This window comes from Podarcis melisellensis (assembly GCF_964234715.1).
Source record: "Podarcis melisellensis genome assembly, chromosome: 3".
Taxonomy (NCBI): domain Eukaryota; kingdom Metazoa; phylum Chordata; class Lepidosauria; order Squamata; family Lacertidae; genus Podarcis; species Podarcis melisellensis.
In genome coordinates, this window is record NC_138530.1 from 92,109,815 (window position 1) to 92,127,357 (window position 17,543).

The 17,543-nt window shown below is 43.9% G+C and overlaps 2 protein-coding genes across 5 annotated transcripts in view; one reads left to right on the forward strand and one right to left on the reverse strand.

Annotated features, from left to right (window-relative positions):
* Nucleotides 1-596, reverse strand: part of GREB1 (growth regulating estrogen receptor binding 1) — an 89,314-nt gene extending 88,718 nt beyond the window's left edge. For all 3 annotated transcript variants that reach the window (XM_081905920.1, XM_081905918.1, XM_081905917.1), the window contains exon 1: nucleotides 123-596. The gene's annotated coding sequence lies outside the window, so the exon portion shown is untranslated. The remainder of the gene's footprint in view (nucleotides 1-122) is intronic.
* Nucleotides 597-9,290: 8,694 nt separating this feature from the next.
* On the forward strand, nucleotides 9,291-15,829 carry E2F6 (E2F transcription factor 6). 2 transcript variants are annotated; one of them, XM_081906565.1, is made up of 7 exons: nucleotides 9,291-9,481; nucleotides 10,856-10,937; nucleotides 11,918-12,128; nucleotides 13,100-13,258; nucleotides 13,390-13,504; nucleotides 14,257-14,404; nucleotides 14,945-15,829. In XM_081906565.1, exons 1-7 carry the CDS (start codon nucleotides 9,404-9,406, stop codon nucleotides 14,974-14,976), a joined length of 825 nt encoding a protein of 274 aa, XP_081762691.1. In that variant the 5' UTR covers nucleotides 9,291-9,403; the 3' UTR covers nucleotides 14,977-15,829. The 2 variants fall into 2 exon arrangements, with proteins under 2 accessions (XP_081762691.1, XP_081762690.1); XM_081906564.1 differs by having other exon boundaries at nucleotides 9,310-9,481; nucleotides 11,918-12,134.
* Nucleotides 15,830-17,543: the final 1,714 nt, after the last annotated feature.

Sequence of the window (17,543 nt, forward strand, 5' to 3'; positions counted from 1 at the left end):
CGCACACCACAATCTAAGCATGCCTATCCTGGGTTGTTTATTCACATAACCACTTTTAGATCTTATACCAGTGTATGCAATCCTTTATCAATTGATGGATTCTTTTCTAACCCACCACTCACCTTGGGCAAACTGACTGCTCCTGTTCCAATACAGCCATGGGCATTCACCACCAGATACATGTGCCATGAGATGAAAATCATTCCGTTCATTCAGCGGACACCAGCTGGATCTCACTCCATTTGCCTATGCAATCCATATGGATAAAGTCAACTTGGCTTGAAACAGATGAACAGCTTGCTTCTGTGAATCTATTCCATTCCCCAGTAAGTTCACGACTTGTTTTCTGGCTATGGCTCCGACTTAACTGGCTGGACACTGGGGAGTGGTGGTTAGATTCTGATGAGTGGGCACTGGGAGAAGAGGAGAGGGATGGAGACGGACTTGAAGGGATCTGTGCTCTGGGGGAGCCTGTAACAGGTAGGAGATGAGTGTCAGAGGCAGGAGGAGCTGAAGGATTGGAGAATGAAGAACAGGTACAGGAGGGTGGAGAGATAAGTCAGGCTGGCGTAGAGTCAAGGGCTTCCACACCTCCTCCTGCTCCTACCTCTCCTGCTCCACTCTCTCCCAGGACCAAAAGAGGATTGAAGGGGAGGAGCTGAAGCAAGCTACACACAGATGCAGTCTTTGCCTGCTCAGGTGGAGGAGATACATCAGCTAAGGGTGGGGACAAACCTTCTCTGTTGAGGCAACTGTCTCATCGGATGCACACCTAGCAGTAGCTGAGAGACACAGGACTAATGGACGTGCCTTTCCCTAACTTGCAAGTGCACTTTTGACAATATAGAGTTATCGTATTTTTCGCTCTATAAGATGTACGCAACCATAAGACGCACCTAGTTTTAGAGGAGGAGAACAAGAAAAACAATATTCTCTCCCTCTCTGCTCAGCGCTTCTCCAGCAAAGCGGGAGGAGAAACGGAGCCCCTTCCAGGAGGCTTCGGGCGGCTTTCCCTGAAGCCAGGAGAGCAGCCTGCATTGCTCTCCCAGCTTCAGCGAAAGCTGCGCAGCCTGCATTCGCTCTATAAGATGCACACACATTTCCCCTTACTTTTTAGGAGGGGAATGTACGTCTTATAGAGCGAAAAATGCGGTAATTCCTCACACTGGACATTCCTTGTCTGATAGCACCATGGCACAAACTAGTTTGTGTGGCTTAATCAACTGACAGACAAAATGGGGTTCCTACTTGTGAACCAACAGGGGATTGGGCTGAGAAGATAAGAGTTCTGTTCTGGTTGGGGTTGCATTCCCCACCCCCGCCCCAGACTTCCTTAAGGATCAGGTTTGGACCATGCAAATGGTATCGGTGGTATAAACCACTTCTCATTTGCTTAGGCTGGTACACCAACTGCAACCCCTCCTGAACAGAAATGAATGCCCTAGTAACATAACAGAGGCACTACCCTGGAAGACTTCTTAGAAATATCAAGTGGGCTTTTGGAAAACTTGGGTTATATGGATGATATCTCACTGATGTTGAAATAGTTCCACTGGCTTCCCATGTCTTTCCAAGTACCATTTCAGGTGCCATTGAGCTACAAAAATCCTATATAGTTGGGGACCAATATACCTTAAGGAACAACTAACTCAATAGAAACCTACATGGGCTTCAAGCTTTGTTTATGGGGCCCCCACCTGCTGACATGAGAGGAATGGATCTGTTCTGCAGTGGCTTTCTTGTCCCTGGAATGACCTCCTGGCTTCAGCACATCCAGTAACTACATTGCTGAATTTCTGGCACTAGGTAAAAACACTTGCTTGTTTACCCAGGCAATTTAATCCAGGTTATGAGTTGGACTGCTGCTGATCTTGACATTTGCCTTCAGCTGAAATCGTAGTTGGTTTTAATGTGCTGGACTCTTGCAGACTGCAGTGTTGTTTTAAAGCTATATTTGTAAATATGTTATTCTATCTGCTGCAGTATTGCTGTTAGCTAGTTCAGTTTCTTGGATTTTTATTTCACAATCCCCGTGCAGTGCTTGGGAAGTTCATTTTAAAACTGAACTAATTCTAGTTCAAGACACCCTGTCCAAAAAGGATCTAGCTCCAGTTCCAGTTTGTCATCTTACAAAATAAGGTAGTCCAGTTCACATTCATCCAAATGAACATTTTAGTTCAGAAAAAGTTCATCCACACATTTGCTGTGCCACACCACTTTCAGTATTGTGTTACTGAATTTAGCCTGCTTCAATACTGTGTTGTAACTTGGAACTATCTGGACCTTATGGAGTACAGTGATACCTCTGGTTACGTACTTAATTCATTCCGGAGGTCCATTCTTAACCTGAAGCTGTTCTTAACCTGAAGCACCACTTTAGCTAATGGGGCCTTGCGGTGCTGCCGTGCTGCCACCGCACGATTTCTGTTCTCATCCTGAAGCAAAGTTCTTAACCTGAGGGACTATTTCTGGGTTAGCGGAGTCTGTAACCTGAAGCATATGTAACCCAAGGTACCACTGTATATGAACATATGAACCCGCCTTACATTGCAGATTGGTCAACCTAGCATAAATGCTGTCTATACCAAATGACAGCAGTGCTCCCAACAGTTGAAGAAGATATATTTCTTGGCCTTAGGAGCATAGAAATCTGCCTTATACAGAGTCAGACCATCAGGGTCAATATCATTCAAATTGACTTCCAACAGCCCTTCAGGGTTTGAGACTGGAGACATTCTCAGTCCTAAATGGAGATGCAAGGGATTGGACCAGGGACTTCCTGCTAAGACCCTTTCAATGTCAATGGGTGGCGCAGTTATTATAATTTACTGTTTATTTAAAATACTAATGACTTGCCTTTGCCTGCCATGTTATGTATCATAATATACAATAATTAAAAACAACACACACATACACAAAGGAGAAACATCATTACAGCGGAGCAAGAGAGTGGAATTCACAATCTCACAAAGCCAAACAAAACAGCTGTTGCAGCCTGTCCAAAACTAGACAAAGATGGGGGTCAACCCTTAGTTCCCTAGGAGGAAAATACACCACTCCCACTACCCCTAGCCAACATGGCTAGTAGTGAGGGGTGTTGGGAGCAGCAGTAGATGGTTAAGGTGGGGTAGTGGTCTCACCTGACCTCCAGTCAGTTGCATCACTGCTGCTAACTTAGAGGGAAGGGTGATGTGGTGGTGAGGTTGGGGTAGTGAAAGTTAACCAGTGGGAGCTCTGGAATGGCTCCACCAGGGCATTTGCTATGCAGTGACTGCTGCCATGCCTCCTCTATCTCCTAGTAAGCACCAGGCAGAAGGTCAGTTGAGTGCCACCACTCCATCTGCTACTGGATGGGAGTTGCAGTCCAGCAATATATAGAGTGCACCCCATTTGCTATCCTTGCAATATATTTAAAGCTAGTAGTAGCAGTAGCAGTAGTAGTAGTAGTAGTAGCAATTTCCTGCCCTAAGGTCCCAGGGCAAGTTACAACCACTAAAAGACATTATTCTGAAGAGTTTCAAACAAATAAGGTGGGGCCTAAAAATTATACATCTCAGGTTTCAAAAACCAGGGTAAAGAGGTGTATGTTCTTCTGCATTTGCTGAAAGCTGTGTAATGCAGATGCCAGACATGCCTCTGTGGTCATGTCTACATCACATATTTAAAGCACCTCCAAAGCCAAAGAATCCTGGGAACCGTGGTTTAACCCTTGCAGGGTTATAATTCTCAACACCTTTAACAAACTACTCAAGATACACAAACTCAGGATTGGATGAATCTTAAGGGGAAGAGAATTCTGAGGATCAATACGTCTTGTTGTACATTGCATCAAAAGGAAGGATAACAGATACACTGAAAGAAAGAAAGAAAGAAAGAAAGAAAGAAAGAAAGAAAGAAAGAAAGAAAGAAAGAAAGCGCGCGCTCCTGTGAGAAGTTATTTTTCATCTACCAAGCTTCCATGCCAGATGCCTTTCTAAATGAAGAGCTGTTTTACATCCTGACAACTCTGTTTAAAAGGATCCCATCAGCCCCCCCACCAGGTTGCAGCACGTGGTTACTCTCCTCAGAAACATTGTGCAGGGAGATGAATTATATGAATTTCTCCACAAGCATGACAAGAGTTTGGAAATTAAGATAGTGAAATCAGATGCATACATCTGTTAATGAGCTTTTCTTTTTTATCACTGGAGTGCAACTGTCCTTAAGGCGGCTCTCAATCCAATCAGTGTGTGTGTGTGTACATGAATGTACACCTAGAGCAGGCGTCAGCAACCTTGAGAGCCAGTATGGTGTAGTGGTTAAAAGCGGTAGTTTCGTAATCTGGGGAACCGGGTTCGTGTCTCCGCTCCTCCACATGCAGCTGCTGGGTGACCTTGGGCCAGTCACACTTCTTTGAAGTCTCTCAGCCCCACTCACCTCACAGAGTGTTTGTTGTGGGGGAGGAAGGGAAAGGAGAATGTTAGCCGCTTTGAGACTCCTTAAAGGGAGTGAAAGGCGGGATATCAAATCCAAACTCTTCTTCTTTTTCAGCCGTGGGCTGGTCCACCGTCCCTCAGACCATGTGGTGGCCGGACTATATTTTGAAAATAAATCAATAAATGAATTCCTATGCCCCACAAATCACCCAGAGATGTGTTTTAAATAAAAGCACACATTCAACTCAGGTAAAAATACCAGGCAGGCCCCACAAATCACCCAGAGATGCGTTTTAAATAAAAGGACACATTCTACTCATGTAAAAACACACTGATTCACGGACCGTCCGCGGGCCAAATTGAGAAGGTGATTGGGCCGCATCCAGCCCCCGGGCCTTAGGTTGCCTACCCCAATCTAGAGTGATTAAAAAAGGAACTTGTGTGTGTATTTGTATGGCTTTTAATCGGCAAATCCTGAAACTTTGACATTGCCATGGATTCTCTAGTATTCGCCTGGGCTCCCTGGGCTTTACATACAGTCTCTCAGAAATTACTTCCAAGAACCATGTAAGGTCAGCCAGAACTATTTCTCCATCTTACAGGCAGGCAGGGCTGAGTGCCAGCAGCTTGCTGATAGTCTCTCAGCAAATCTGTAGCAAGTGCAACATTTTAATCATCAGGAACTTTCTGAATCACAGTTCAGTCTATGTAACATCTGCTTTCAAACTGCTATGGTTTTCTATTTCAGGGATGGGGTGAGTATTTTGCTCAGTTCCTTTATCATCTGACATGGTGCAATAAGAAATACTGTATTCTTTACCCATTCCTAAATCAATATTTATTTTGCATTATTGATGGTAAGCAGTCGGCCCTGAAGCCTTTTGTGTGCTTTCCAATTCATAGATAATTGCCACAAATATCTAACAGTTTGCAATAACTCAGAAAGCAAATTGTGTGTCGTTTTAACGTGGCAGAAGAAATGTTAGCAATCATGTGTTTCTGCAGAATGTATGGCTTATTTATCTATCATGTTTGTATTCCACTTTCCCATCCAATGCTAGAAACACACTGGGTTAGAGTGAAACATTTAAAAAATCACAAATGGTTGCTCAGATGCAATGAAGCATTGCAGAAAGCTGTATAACAAGTAACAGAGAGTGATTATAGTTAAGCGCTTAGGAAAAGTAACCATTAAGCAACTGGGAATGATCAAGTTGCCAGCTATTCACCCAGTCTTGAAATGTATGTCAGTATGCTATAAGCCCTTTTCATATGTAATCCTGTCAAGGGATAAAAGGAACATCATAAGCAGGCCTTTTTTCAGGGGGAACTCGCAGGGACTATTGCTCAGTGGGCACCATTGCCATTCTAAGAAAACAAGGGAGGTGTTCATTCTGGCACCTCTTTTTCTAGAAAAATAGCACTGGTTGTAAGTTTTGGCTGAGCAAAATTGAGGAGGGGGAAAAGCTTCTAATGGACAATCCCACTTCAAAATAAAGGGGTGGTGGGGCATATGCTTCTTCCTGGAAATGCATCTATGAATGTGTCCCCAACCAAAAATATCACTACGCATAGAAAACTAGCATTGGGAAGAGTTCAGCTTTAAAGGTGAAACAAACTCATGCAATGTGAATAAAAATTCTTAAAACAGAAATAAGAGATATTACATATTAGGATTTTTATTTTAGCAAATTGAGTTTTTCATAAATTCACTAATGGCAAATTATTATTCTTACAGGGAGTATGGTATTTTAATTATCTTTCTTTTTCTTAAACTCTTTGTTAACTGCCTTGAGTTAACACCTCTCACACACCCACACATACCTTCTAAATAACATGTGTTTTTCCTAAACATAGGATGTGAAAGCACACGTTCCAGCAAGGCCCTATGCCAGTGGTTTTCAACCAGTGTGCCGTGGCACCCTGGGATGCCTTGAATGATAGTCAGGGGTGTGGCGGGCAACACTGGCCTCTGCCCCTCTTTCCTTCCCTCCCTCCTCTGATGCTCTCGTGTGTCTCTGCCTCCCAGAGGCTTACACAGCTGTTTGTTGCAACAGCTCTGGCTACAAGCTCCCCAGGCGAATGGTGCCTCTGAGACTGGCCCAAGGGTGCTTCCCAGGCCCCTGTGGGGCAGTGTGAGGAGGCATCTCTCTTTGAGGAGGGGGAGGGGGCAGCTCAGACCAGGGACAGTAGCTGCAGCTGCCCAAGGAGAGGGGGCTGAGGGAACACTCCACAAGTGAGTGTGTTCGCAAAGGGGTGAGGGGTTGCCAGTTCTGCAGACAAGGGGTGACCTAACTGGACTCCTGAGTCCCACAGGGGTGCCACAGAAATAATGTAGTTGGTCAAGGGAGCCGTGGACCCAAAAAAGTTGAAAACCTCCTGTGCACACAGTCCCACTGAACTACCGTATTTTCGCCCCATGGTGCGCACCGGCCCATAGGGCGTACCTAGTTTTTTTGGGGGGGATAAAGGGGGAAAATTATTTTTCCCCCCCAGGCACGGGGCTGGGGCGGGGGAAGCCCGAGCTTCCCCCGACCCCAGCCCCCAGAATAGGCTGCTCTCCGCAAGCCATGGGAGCCTGGCGGGAACTTCCTCGGGCTCCCAAGGCTTGCGGATAGCTTCCTGAAGCCTGGAGAGCGAGAGGGGCCAGTGCACACTGACCCCTCTCACTCTCCAGGCTTCAGCGAAAGCCTGCATTTGCTCCCTAGGATGCACACACATTTCCCCTTCATTTTTGGAGGGGGAAAAGTGCATCCTATAGGGCGAAAAATACGGTAAATGGGATGTAAAGGTAAAGGTAAAGGTACCCCTGCCCATTCGGGCCAGTCTTGCCGGACTCTAGGGTTGTGCGCTCATCTCACTCTATAGGCCGGGAGCCAGCGCTGTCCGCAGACACTTCCGGGTCACGTGGCCAGCGTGACAAGCTGCATCTGGCGAGCCAGCACAGCACAAGGAACGCCGTTTACCTTCCCGCTAGTAAGCGGTCCCTATTTATCTACTTGCACCCAGAGGTGCTTTCGAACTGCTAGGTTGGCAGGCGCTGGGACCGAACGGCGGGAGCGCACCCCGCCACAGGCACTCGAACCGCCGACCATGCGATCGGCAAGTCCTAGACGCTGAGGTTTTACCCACAGTGCCACCCGCGTCCCAAATGGGATATACTTCTGAATAAATATACATAGTATAGGGATACATTTGTGTTTGGAAGTGTACTAAAGCTGCAGTTCTATATAGGCTTACTTGGAGCAAGACCCGTTAAGTTCAGACTTACATCTGAGTAAACACACAAAGATTGTACTGGGAATGGGGTTCATGACTGGGGTAGCCAAAGAAGAATAAAATGCACAGTATTTTTCAGGAGTGAAATTACCGCCATCTGGTGGAAAAGGAAGCAAATTATTTGAACTAAAGTGACGTGACCCATCGTTTGATACAGGATGACCTGCTCCATTATGTATTTTGTATTTTTTATATTGCAGTTTTGTGCTGTGGACCACTCTGCAATCTAGGGATATAGATTATAAAATTTAATAATTTTAATAATAATTTATTAAAACCAAAGCATGCTATTTGCTGGTTCCAGGCCCATTGCTAGGAATAGTCTCCTGTCTTTTAAGATGAGTCATACTGAATCAGACTAAAGGAACAGCTATCTCAGCATCTTGCTCTCAGGTTTGCTTTCCGCTTTTGATTTCCAGCACCGGTTATTCAGAGGAATACTACTTATGACACTAGTAGTCATTGGAAGTCCTGTCTGTCATGAATTTTCCTGATCCTCTTTTCAAGCCACCCTAGCTAGCTGCCACTACCTCTTGTGGGTACATATTCCTTAGCAATTGTGTGCTGTGTGAAGAACTACTTTATTTGCCTGAAGTGACAAAAGGTCTCATGCTGCTGGCTAGCTGGGGGCAGGTGGGTATCAGAGAATCCTAATTTATAGAAACAGAATCTGTTGGGGAAGTGGCTCCATCCCCCTCTGCTGGCACCAATACCATACAGAGGCTGCTTTAATGTCAAAAGTAGCACTTGGGTGAAGAGGGCGAACGACATGGAAAATAATCCACAGTTGGAAAATCAACATTCATGTGCCATTGGTGGTTATAAGCGGCGTTTCTAAAATATGCCATGAGGTACATGATGATATGTGGGGGGGGGTGCTTGGAGGGTTTGTTTGTTTTCACAATCAAGCGGTATATGGAATCGTAGAAACTGTAGAGTTGGAAGGGATCTCCAAGGGTCATCAGGCCAACCCCCTTGTAATACAGGAAACACCCTGAAAGATTTCCATCCAATCTCTGCTTTTTAAAACTTCCAAGGAAGGAGAGTCCACCACCCAGTTCCGATGTTGAACAACTCTTAACTGTCAGCTATACAGCCATTTTAAGCCTGTTTTAAGTGCTATATACACCAGAGGGCGATGGTGAGCCTTATGGGAAATTCAATGTACAGTATTTTTTTTAATTGAAAAATGCTTTTAAAAAAAGGACTTTGTGTGTGTGTGTTGTGTAGATTCCACCTCAGAAACTTCCCCCTGAACGTTTATTCGGAAACCTCCTTTCTCGTCACTTGAAGCCATGGGTTCGAGTCCTGCACCTCCAGAGCGGGGGGGGGGGTATTAAGTGGGCCAATTCTTGCCATCCCTTTCAATGTATCCTCTTACGACCGGGGGTGGGGGGTGGATATAAGGATAACAGTTCGTGAGGCACCGGTGAAAGGAAAAGGCCATTGTGGGCTTTAATGGGGCGGCGCAACCCCACAAGGGCGGCTCTTTTAGGGGTTTTTTTGGGGGGGGGTCGCCTTTCCCAGGGAGCGGCCTCCGTGAGGCGGTCGGGAGGCGCGGCGGCTGTGAGGGCGGGCCTGTTCGGCAGAGGCGCCGGGGAAAGGCCGGCCCTTCCGCTTTCCTCACCGCAAGGCCGCCCGGCGGTTTCTCCCTCCGCCCCCTCAGGCCCCGCCGGAGACTCCGCCTCTGGGGAGAGAGGGCGCCCAAGATGGCCGCTCCCGCTGTGGGGCACAGCCCCGAGCAGCCGTCGGTGCTGCTCCCGCAACTCTCCATGGACCTGCTGCAAGTAAGTGAAGGCGGGGGAGCGGAGCGGGCGGCTTCGTGCGCCGCTTTCTCCAGGCCCGGCTCCGTCGGCTGTTTGTCAGCTCGGGAAACGGGGCTCTCTCTCGGGCTGCGGCGGGGGAAGGCGAGAGATGGGGGTCCTGAGGAGCCCCGGCGGGTAATCCTCGTCGTCGTCCCCTCACCTCAGCTCGGGGCAGCGAGCGCGGGCTGACGTTGGGACTCCAGGTCGGGGAGCGGGCGGGATGGCCTGTGCTGCGAAGGGGGCTGGGGTCGCTGTTTTGGTGGGGACGGGATGGGATTGTGTGAAAGAACAAGTTCGAGAGAGAGGAAGAAAGAAAAAAGGAATAGGTTTAGGATCATTAGTAGAATGGTGCACGTGTATCCCTCGGTCACATTCACACAAACACACGCACGCACGTGTCTTCTTCCCCTGTCTTCCCTCAAGTTAAAACCATACTGCTGCTGCTGCGTTTACTACTTGGTCTGTGGCTGCATCCTGAACCCCTACCGTATCATTACTAAGCCGAACCTTTAAAGGGTTTGGTCCTCTATTTTTTTTCCTTTTGTGATTTTTCAAGAGAATGTTGGGTGTCTCACATAGTCTTCTGTGTTGAGGGGTGCACGTTTTTTGGTTCGGTTGCTTGTTTCGCAGGCCATTCGTGTCTACGCGTTTTTGTATTTCGAACCTCCCTGTGGTCCTCGGATGAAGGGTGGAACGCAAATTTAATAAATATGTAAAATATATAAAAATAGTGTTTCGTGAGATAGCACTGAATGAAGCATTTGCCCATTGCTCCATTTCTCATATCCCACTAAGTCATGGCCCTATGCAAATTGTGGTTTTTTATATTTAATGAATAAATTAATAATAATAATAATTCTTGAATTTCTGTTCTGCTGTTCATCCAAGGATAACAGGGCGATCTATCTATCTTTCTTTCTATACTGCCCTATACCAGAAGGTCTCAATGCGGTTCATATAAAATATCAAATACATAAAATCAAAACAAAAACAACAACCCAATAAAGAAAAACCCAGAAAAGAGCTTACAATGTAAAAACTCATAAATGCATAACATAGTGACAAACAAAAACAATACAGCAACATTCCCCTTCAGCTGTGAATTACAAAGAAGATGGGTAATGGTTGAACAAGTAAGTGTGTTTAAGGAAATATTGACCATCATTACTAGTAAGATACTGAGAAACCTTGAAGCTTCTTTCAGTACACTTTGGAGACTGAATGTATTGTCAGCAGCATATAACTTGGTTGTATAGCTGACACCAAATACCTATGATGAAAGTTTGTTTATTATGTGAACTGGTCATGTGTTCCCTAAGAAGAAATAATATTTGATTACCTACATATTTCTTATAGGCACACATTAAAGTTGAAAATGAAGATGATGTACACTTCGTGTCTTTTAATCGCAAAGAAACACCCTTTGTGAAAGTTAAAAGTAAGTTCTTTTTTCCCATTAACACCTGATGGAATTTCTTACAACAGAAACACATTTGATATACTGCAATCTACATCTAAGTATGTTTGTGATTAGAATTCGGAGAATCTTGAGTAGGAAGCTGCTGCCCTGCAACTTTCTATTCTAAAGTTTAGTCCATGTGAAAGTAATGATAAGTTTATACAAATGGCAAAGTTATACAAAGTTAGGTATTGTTGTAAAAAATTGCCTATTCATTTTTAACAATGAGCTATACTGTGGGGTAAGGGATTCGCGTAAAGGCAACCACCATACTCCGTGATAACCATACTCTGTCATCACTGAATGGGAAAAGGAAAACCCACTACTCTGAAGAACACAGAATGGAACACCACCACCAGTGCCCACCAATCATGGGCCATGCCGGGCAAAAGCAATTGCATCCAAACCAGGTTATTACTGGGTTTTGTTTAACAATCCACCGTTCCTCAGGTTTGGCACCACAGGGAGATGTTGTTCGTTTAACAGTAGACGTGTTATCTTTGTAACCACGCAGGATATGGGGAGCAAATTAACCCAGGGCTCATGCAGGCTCATTCATGTGACAGCAAAGAATGGTTCCCCATTACATATAAATTGGCACAGCGAAAAGGGCCTGAGCAAATTTATGGCTGTGCCTAAAAGCCAAATGTATATTGGCTGATAATTGTGAACGTTTATAACTGCTTTGAGGGTTGTTTTTTTTACAAACAAGTGGTAAAGAAATTTTATTGAATGAATGAATGAAATGAAATACAGTATCTATTTAATTTTCTTTTTTATAACAATTAGGCCCCTCCTGTAAAGATCTGGCAATCTGAAGGCAACCAAATTCCAACTTGCTTCATTGTTGAAGTGACTGATCTCAGGCAGGATGGTTTGATTCATCACCGTGTTGATCAGCACTTGATGATACATGTGAGAACTCTTAGGCTAACAAACCACTGTTTAAACCTGTACAGAGTCTATAAACAGCAGAAAGCCCCGCTATGATGGATCATTGGTTCATTTGACCAGGAGATTCATGGACCTTGTCAAAGTCTCACCAGAAGGTGTTCTTGATTTAAATGAGGTTTCTCGGACACTAGGAGTGCGGAAGCGAAGAGTGTATGATATCACAAATGTGCTGGATGGAATACATCTTATTCAGAAAAGGTCCAAGAACCTTATCCAGTGGGTGTAAGTTGATTTTCCTTTATGGCTTTAAAACAGGAACTGAGATCTTGTGTTAATTAAGCGCAGCGTTACTCTGTCTGTACTTTTTATGGATTGGACACGTACTAGAGCAGTGCCCACCCTTCTGAACTCCCTCCTGCTGCATATCAGACTAGTGGCATCACTATTATCTTTTTGGTGCCTATCAAAGACCTTCCTTTCCCAATAAGCCCAAGTAAAGATTTTTATCCCAGTCTGATTATGTACTGGATTTCAAATTGTTTGTTTTTATACATGTTTCATTGTTTCTGTTTTTATAGCTGAATCACTTTGGGATGTTTTATGAGAAGCAATTCAGAAATGATATAAATAATCTTAATTGAGTAAAATGGCACTTGTTTGTACATGGGTATTTGATTGTAGCCTTAATTGCACTACCTTATGCAACTCACAAAGGTAGATTCAGTATATAACACACAAATACATAGTCTGATCCTTTGCAGATGTTCATGAGTGCGCCAAACTCCGCAGAGAACTAGGCTATTAGTAAGTATTCTCTAGGGAAAAACAAAAAAAATTCCTTCCAGTAGCACCTTAAAGACCAACTAAGTTAGTTCTTGGTATGAGCTTTCGTGTGCATGCACACTTCTTCAGATACACAGTGTATCTGAAGAATCTGTGTATCTGAAGAAGTGTGCATGCACACGAAAGCTCATACCAAGAACTAACTTAGTTGGTCTTTAAGGTGCTACTGGAAGGAATTTTTTTTGTTTTGACTATGGCAGACCAACACGGCTACCTATCTGTAACTATTCTCTAGGGCTTGGCTTCATTTTATGAAACATGTAGCTGCCAATTGATAAATGTTCACTTCCAATAGTTGACCATGTTCTTCCCAAAAGCTCATCTAGATATTGGTATGTAATGCAATGCTGCTTCTTTCTTTAGAGGGTGTGTGAAAGTCTAAAAAACTTCATATTCTATTATAGTGGATCAGATATCAAGCATATTACTATCAGGACACCAGAGCATCAAAAGTTAAGAGATGAACTTTATGACTTAACAGAAATGGAAGAAGCATTAGATGAATTAATCAAGGACAGTGCTCACCAATTGTATGATTTAACAGATGACAAAGAAAAGGCAAGATATCCTTTTTCTGAAGCATTTGTAAGAGTTTTGACTTGCTGGCGTTGAGCAACTGCAATTAAAATAGTGCTAGTACTTCATATGAAAACATACATTCTACTGCTGTTGAAATTCCTTGACAATCACGTACACTAGCTTATGTAACCTACCAAGATATCCGTAGCATTCAGACTTTTCAAGAACAGATTGTTATTGCAATCAAGGCTCCAGAAGAAACCAAAATGGAGGTACCAGCTCCTAAACAAGTAAGTGCATCCTAGCATGTTTTAAATCACCTGGGTGGGGTTGGATGGCAGTTTAACAGACCTAGCTACACATGTTTTAAGCTCAGACTTAAGGTAGGGGGCAGGCACTTGAACCAGATCTCCTCCCTGAGTGGTATCATGTGCCTCTCCCACCCCGCCCACCAACCTGCCAGCCTCAGAAGTAAAGTAAGGTTATAGATGAGCAGCATCTATAGCAATTGGGATTTGGGACCCTTCTCAAACTTATTGTGTGAAAAAAACAATTTATTTTATTTTTCAAATATGTCAAAGCCTTGAGTTTTACAACATCTCTACCTCTACCTTTTATGGGAGGGACGTGGGTGGCGCTGTGGGTTAAACCACAGAGCCTAGGGCATGCCAATCAGAAGGTCGGCGGTTTGAATCCCCGCGATGGAGTGAGCTCCCATTGCTCGGTTCCTGCTCCTGCCAACCTAGCAGTTCAAAAGCACGTCAAAGTGCAAGTAGATAAATAGGTGCCACTCCAGCAGGAAGGTAAACAGAGTTTCCGTGCACTGCTCTGGTTCGCCAGAAGCGGCTTAGTCATGCTGGCCACATGACCCGGAAGCTGTACGCCGGCTTCCTCGGCCAATAAAACGAGATGAGCGCCGCAACTCCAGAGTCAGCCACGACTAGACCTAGTGGTCAGGGGTTCCTTTACCTTTACCTTTTATGGGAATGTTTACTACAGCATGGGTCCAACCCTGCTCTCAGCCAATGTTGGTGTCTTGCAGGACTGCATAGAAGTACGCATCAAAAGCACAAAGGGACCCATTGATGTTTATTTATGTGAAGTGCCGTTGGACGATCCAAATACTGATGTTTTGAAAAATATGGATAACATTTCATGCGAAAGTAGACAGGCAGTGGATGATTATGGAGGTAAATATGGTAATGGAATAGATGCTTATAAAAATGACATGCAGCAATACAAGTTTCCTGCTCCTTGGAAACTTGGTTAAAACTTGTATCGGCATAAATGCATGTTGTCTGCTAATCTACAGACACACCTAATCTCAGGTGTGCGATAAGGAATCTTACTTTTTATTTTAATTATTTCAATATAATTAATAAAATGATTAAGGAGTTCAGTGTAGATGGCAGTTCAACATCTGGAAATAAAATAGAAGCTCAGTATTGACTAGGAAAAAACCTCAGTGGGCAGACAGAAGCTGGGTTAGAAAGAGCCACCCCCTATCTAAAGTTTTAGTCTTAAACATTGCAAAACATTAATATCTGTTACGTTTGTGAGTTTTTACTGCTCAAGTTCACCCCACTGGTTTCAATGTGATTTAAAGCACAAGTTGTTTTTGGATTTTACCCCCATACCAAAATATGTTCAGCAGATTACCTGAATGTGGTTTGCTATTCCAGTATATTCCTTTTCTTCAAATGGCTTGTCTTTTGTGTCCACCTCTACAGTGAGCAATATCAGAGATACAAAGAACTGCTAGACTACTGAGGCATTTGATTACTGAACTTCCACTTCATGGACTTCCCTGGATGTGCTTCATGGAGGGCCAGTGTAGGCACCACAAATTTCTGTCTCGACTACAGTTAAGAGAACAAGAGCAGGCACTGGATTTGCGGACTCTCTACCTTGAGCTAATATTTTCCCCCTAACCTTTCCTTTGGCACAGAAGTTGAGGGTAAAGTAGCATCGTGCCTTCTCCTTTTCATTCTGGTTTTGCTCTGGAATAATGTGTTCACAACTAAATGATGAAGTTATACTGTGCTGTCATGCTAAAAAAATCCTTAAATTAAAAATCTGAAAATGTGGATTAGGGTTGTCATTTTATACAGGTTTGTGTGCCGCATATTATAGCCACCCTAAACTATTTCATGTGTCATTAAAGGGCCTCTCTTTCATCTTCATACATGGAAGTGGCAATGAACATGAAGTTGTAATTAACTGCTTAATAAAAAAAATTAGCTCTTCAGAACTGACTGACCCTGGAACAAAACATGCTCAGTTAAGGGACCATTTGTGAAGAAATGCACTTTAGTTCTGAAGCTGCACTGTTTTCCATGGAATTGTTAAACCATTATTCCACTGTAAAGATTTGGAAAAGGAAATGTTTCACACAAGAACAAGACTACAGAAAACAAGGTGATTTTTGTTTTTATTTCATGGATGTTGTTCATGTGATATGCCTTGAACTCTATGAAACTGGCTTGAAGGTCTCAAGAAGCTGAAATTGCTTGGTTCATGTGTATATATGTATATCATGTTTAAATGGTTATCAATTGAAATTTGGGCTGCCTCTGTACAGTAAAATAGAAATAAACACTAACTGATAAATACTACACATACAAAGCATTTGTCATTTTTGTTTGACTATGAAGCTACATTAATTTACAGTTGTTTCAAACCTTTCATGTATGAATTTATAGTTTGTGAACTATAAATTGCAGGAGCAGTCAGAAGGTAGATCAGATGAATTTTGAGTGACTCCCCCCCCCCAGCCTTGCCTAATTAGGCAGCAGAAATGAAGGAAATGGGGAGGAGGAGAGGAGAGACCTGGAATGGTTTTATGTGAAAGCACCATCTTCATTCCCAAATTCAAAGCATCCACCACTATACTGCACTTGGCAGCAGCTCATGGATCTTGGGTTTCTAGGAAAAACAACATGGATCCTATACACTTGAAATCTAAAGCATACATTACAACAGGGATGTTTCTTGTCATAAATGAAGCAAAGTCTTATACATGTTTACTACTACTACTACTACTACTACTAATAATAATAATAATAATAATAATAATAATAATAATATTTGTACCCCACCTTTCTGGCTGGGTTTCCCTAGCAACTCTGGGTGGCTTACAGCATATCTTAAAAACATAATAAAAACATCAAGCATTAAAAACCTCCTGACACAGGGCTGCTTTCTGATGTCTTCGGAAAGTTGTGTCATTCTTTATCTCCTTGATGTCTGATGGGAGGGCATTCCACAGGAAGGGTGCCACTGCCGAGAAGGCCCTCTGCCTGGTTCCCTGTAACTTCACTTCTTGCAGTGAGGGAACCACCAGAAGACCCTTGGAGGTGGACCTCAGTGTCCAGGCTGAGCGATGGGGGTGGAGACCCTTCTTCAGGTATATGGGGCTGAAGCCATTTAGGGCTTTAAAGGTCAGCAGTGGGAGCCAGTGAAGGTCCTTTAGGACCAGTGTTCTATGGTCCCGGTGGCCATTCCCAGTCACCGGTCTAGCTACTTAGAAGCAAGTTTTACTGTGTTCAAGGGAGTTAAGTGTACATGAGATTGCGGTTTCTCCTGTTGCATGCAGTATCAAAACATAACTGCTGTACAACAGTGTTTTGTTTTTCTAACTTGTGCATAATTAACATATTTCATCTTGTCTCAAATTTCAGAAATGTAGGAGTACTACAAATTGGGTAACTGAGCAGTCTAATCCCAGTTTGCCCTGGGCTGGAAAAGAGGGTTTGGGTTGCGTGGAGGCATATCCATTCACTGACGTGGCACTCTCCCATCAGTCCGTCAAATGTGTGGGCGAGTGGAATTGCCTGCCATCAGCAGACGTGCCAAAATGGGAGGCAAGGCTGAGCTAGCTTCGGCTCTGTTAGATTCTGACGTGGCTCCATTGTCACTACTGGTGGCATTGGTCCTGATCACTCTAGTTCCAAGGGAAGTCAACGAGCAGGGCCAAAGAACACATGGACTGCACTACCTTATAGTTTCATAACTAGTAATAAAAATTCTCTGGGTTGTAGCCCAGTAATTCCTTCCATAAATAAGGTTAATAGAAGTACAGATTATGGACTATGCCATGATTTGTGTGCTTAAGAAGTAATGGTTGGAATTCTCCCTCCTTACTCAGCTCTCCTATGCAGACAAACTGGAGCAATCAAGTTTCCTGGGGCTGCATTTTCATAGGTTGGTTGTATGTAGAAGAGGACTTCCGCAGCCTATGTTTCCATTTGGGAGAATCCTGGACTTAACACCCATGAGTTCATTTGAGAAAAAGGGACAAGAAGATCTAAGAGAAATTACCTTGGCACC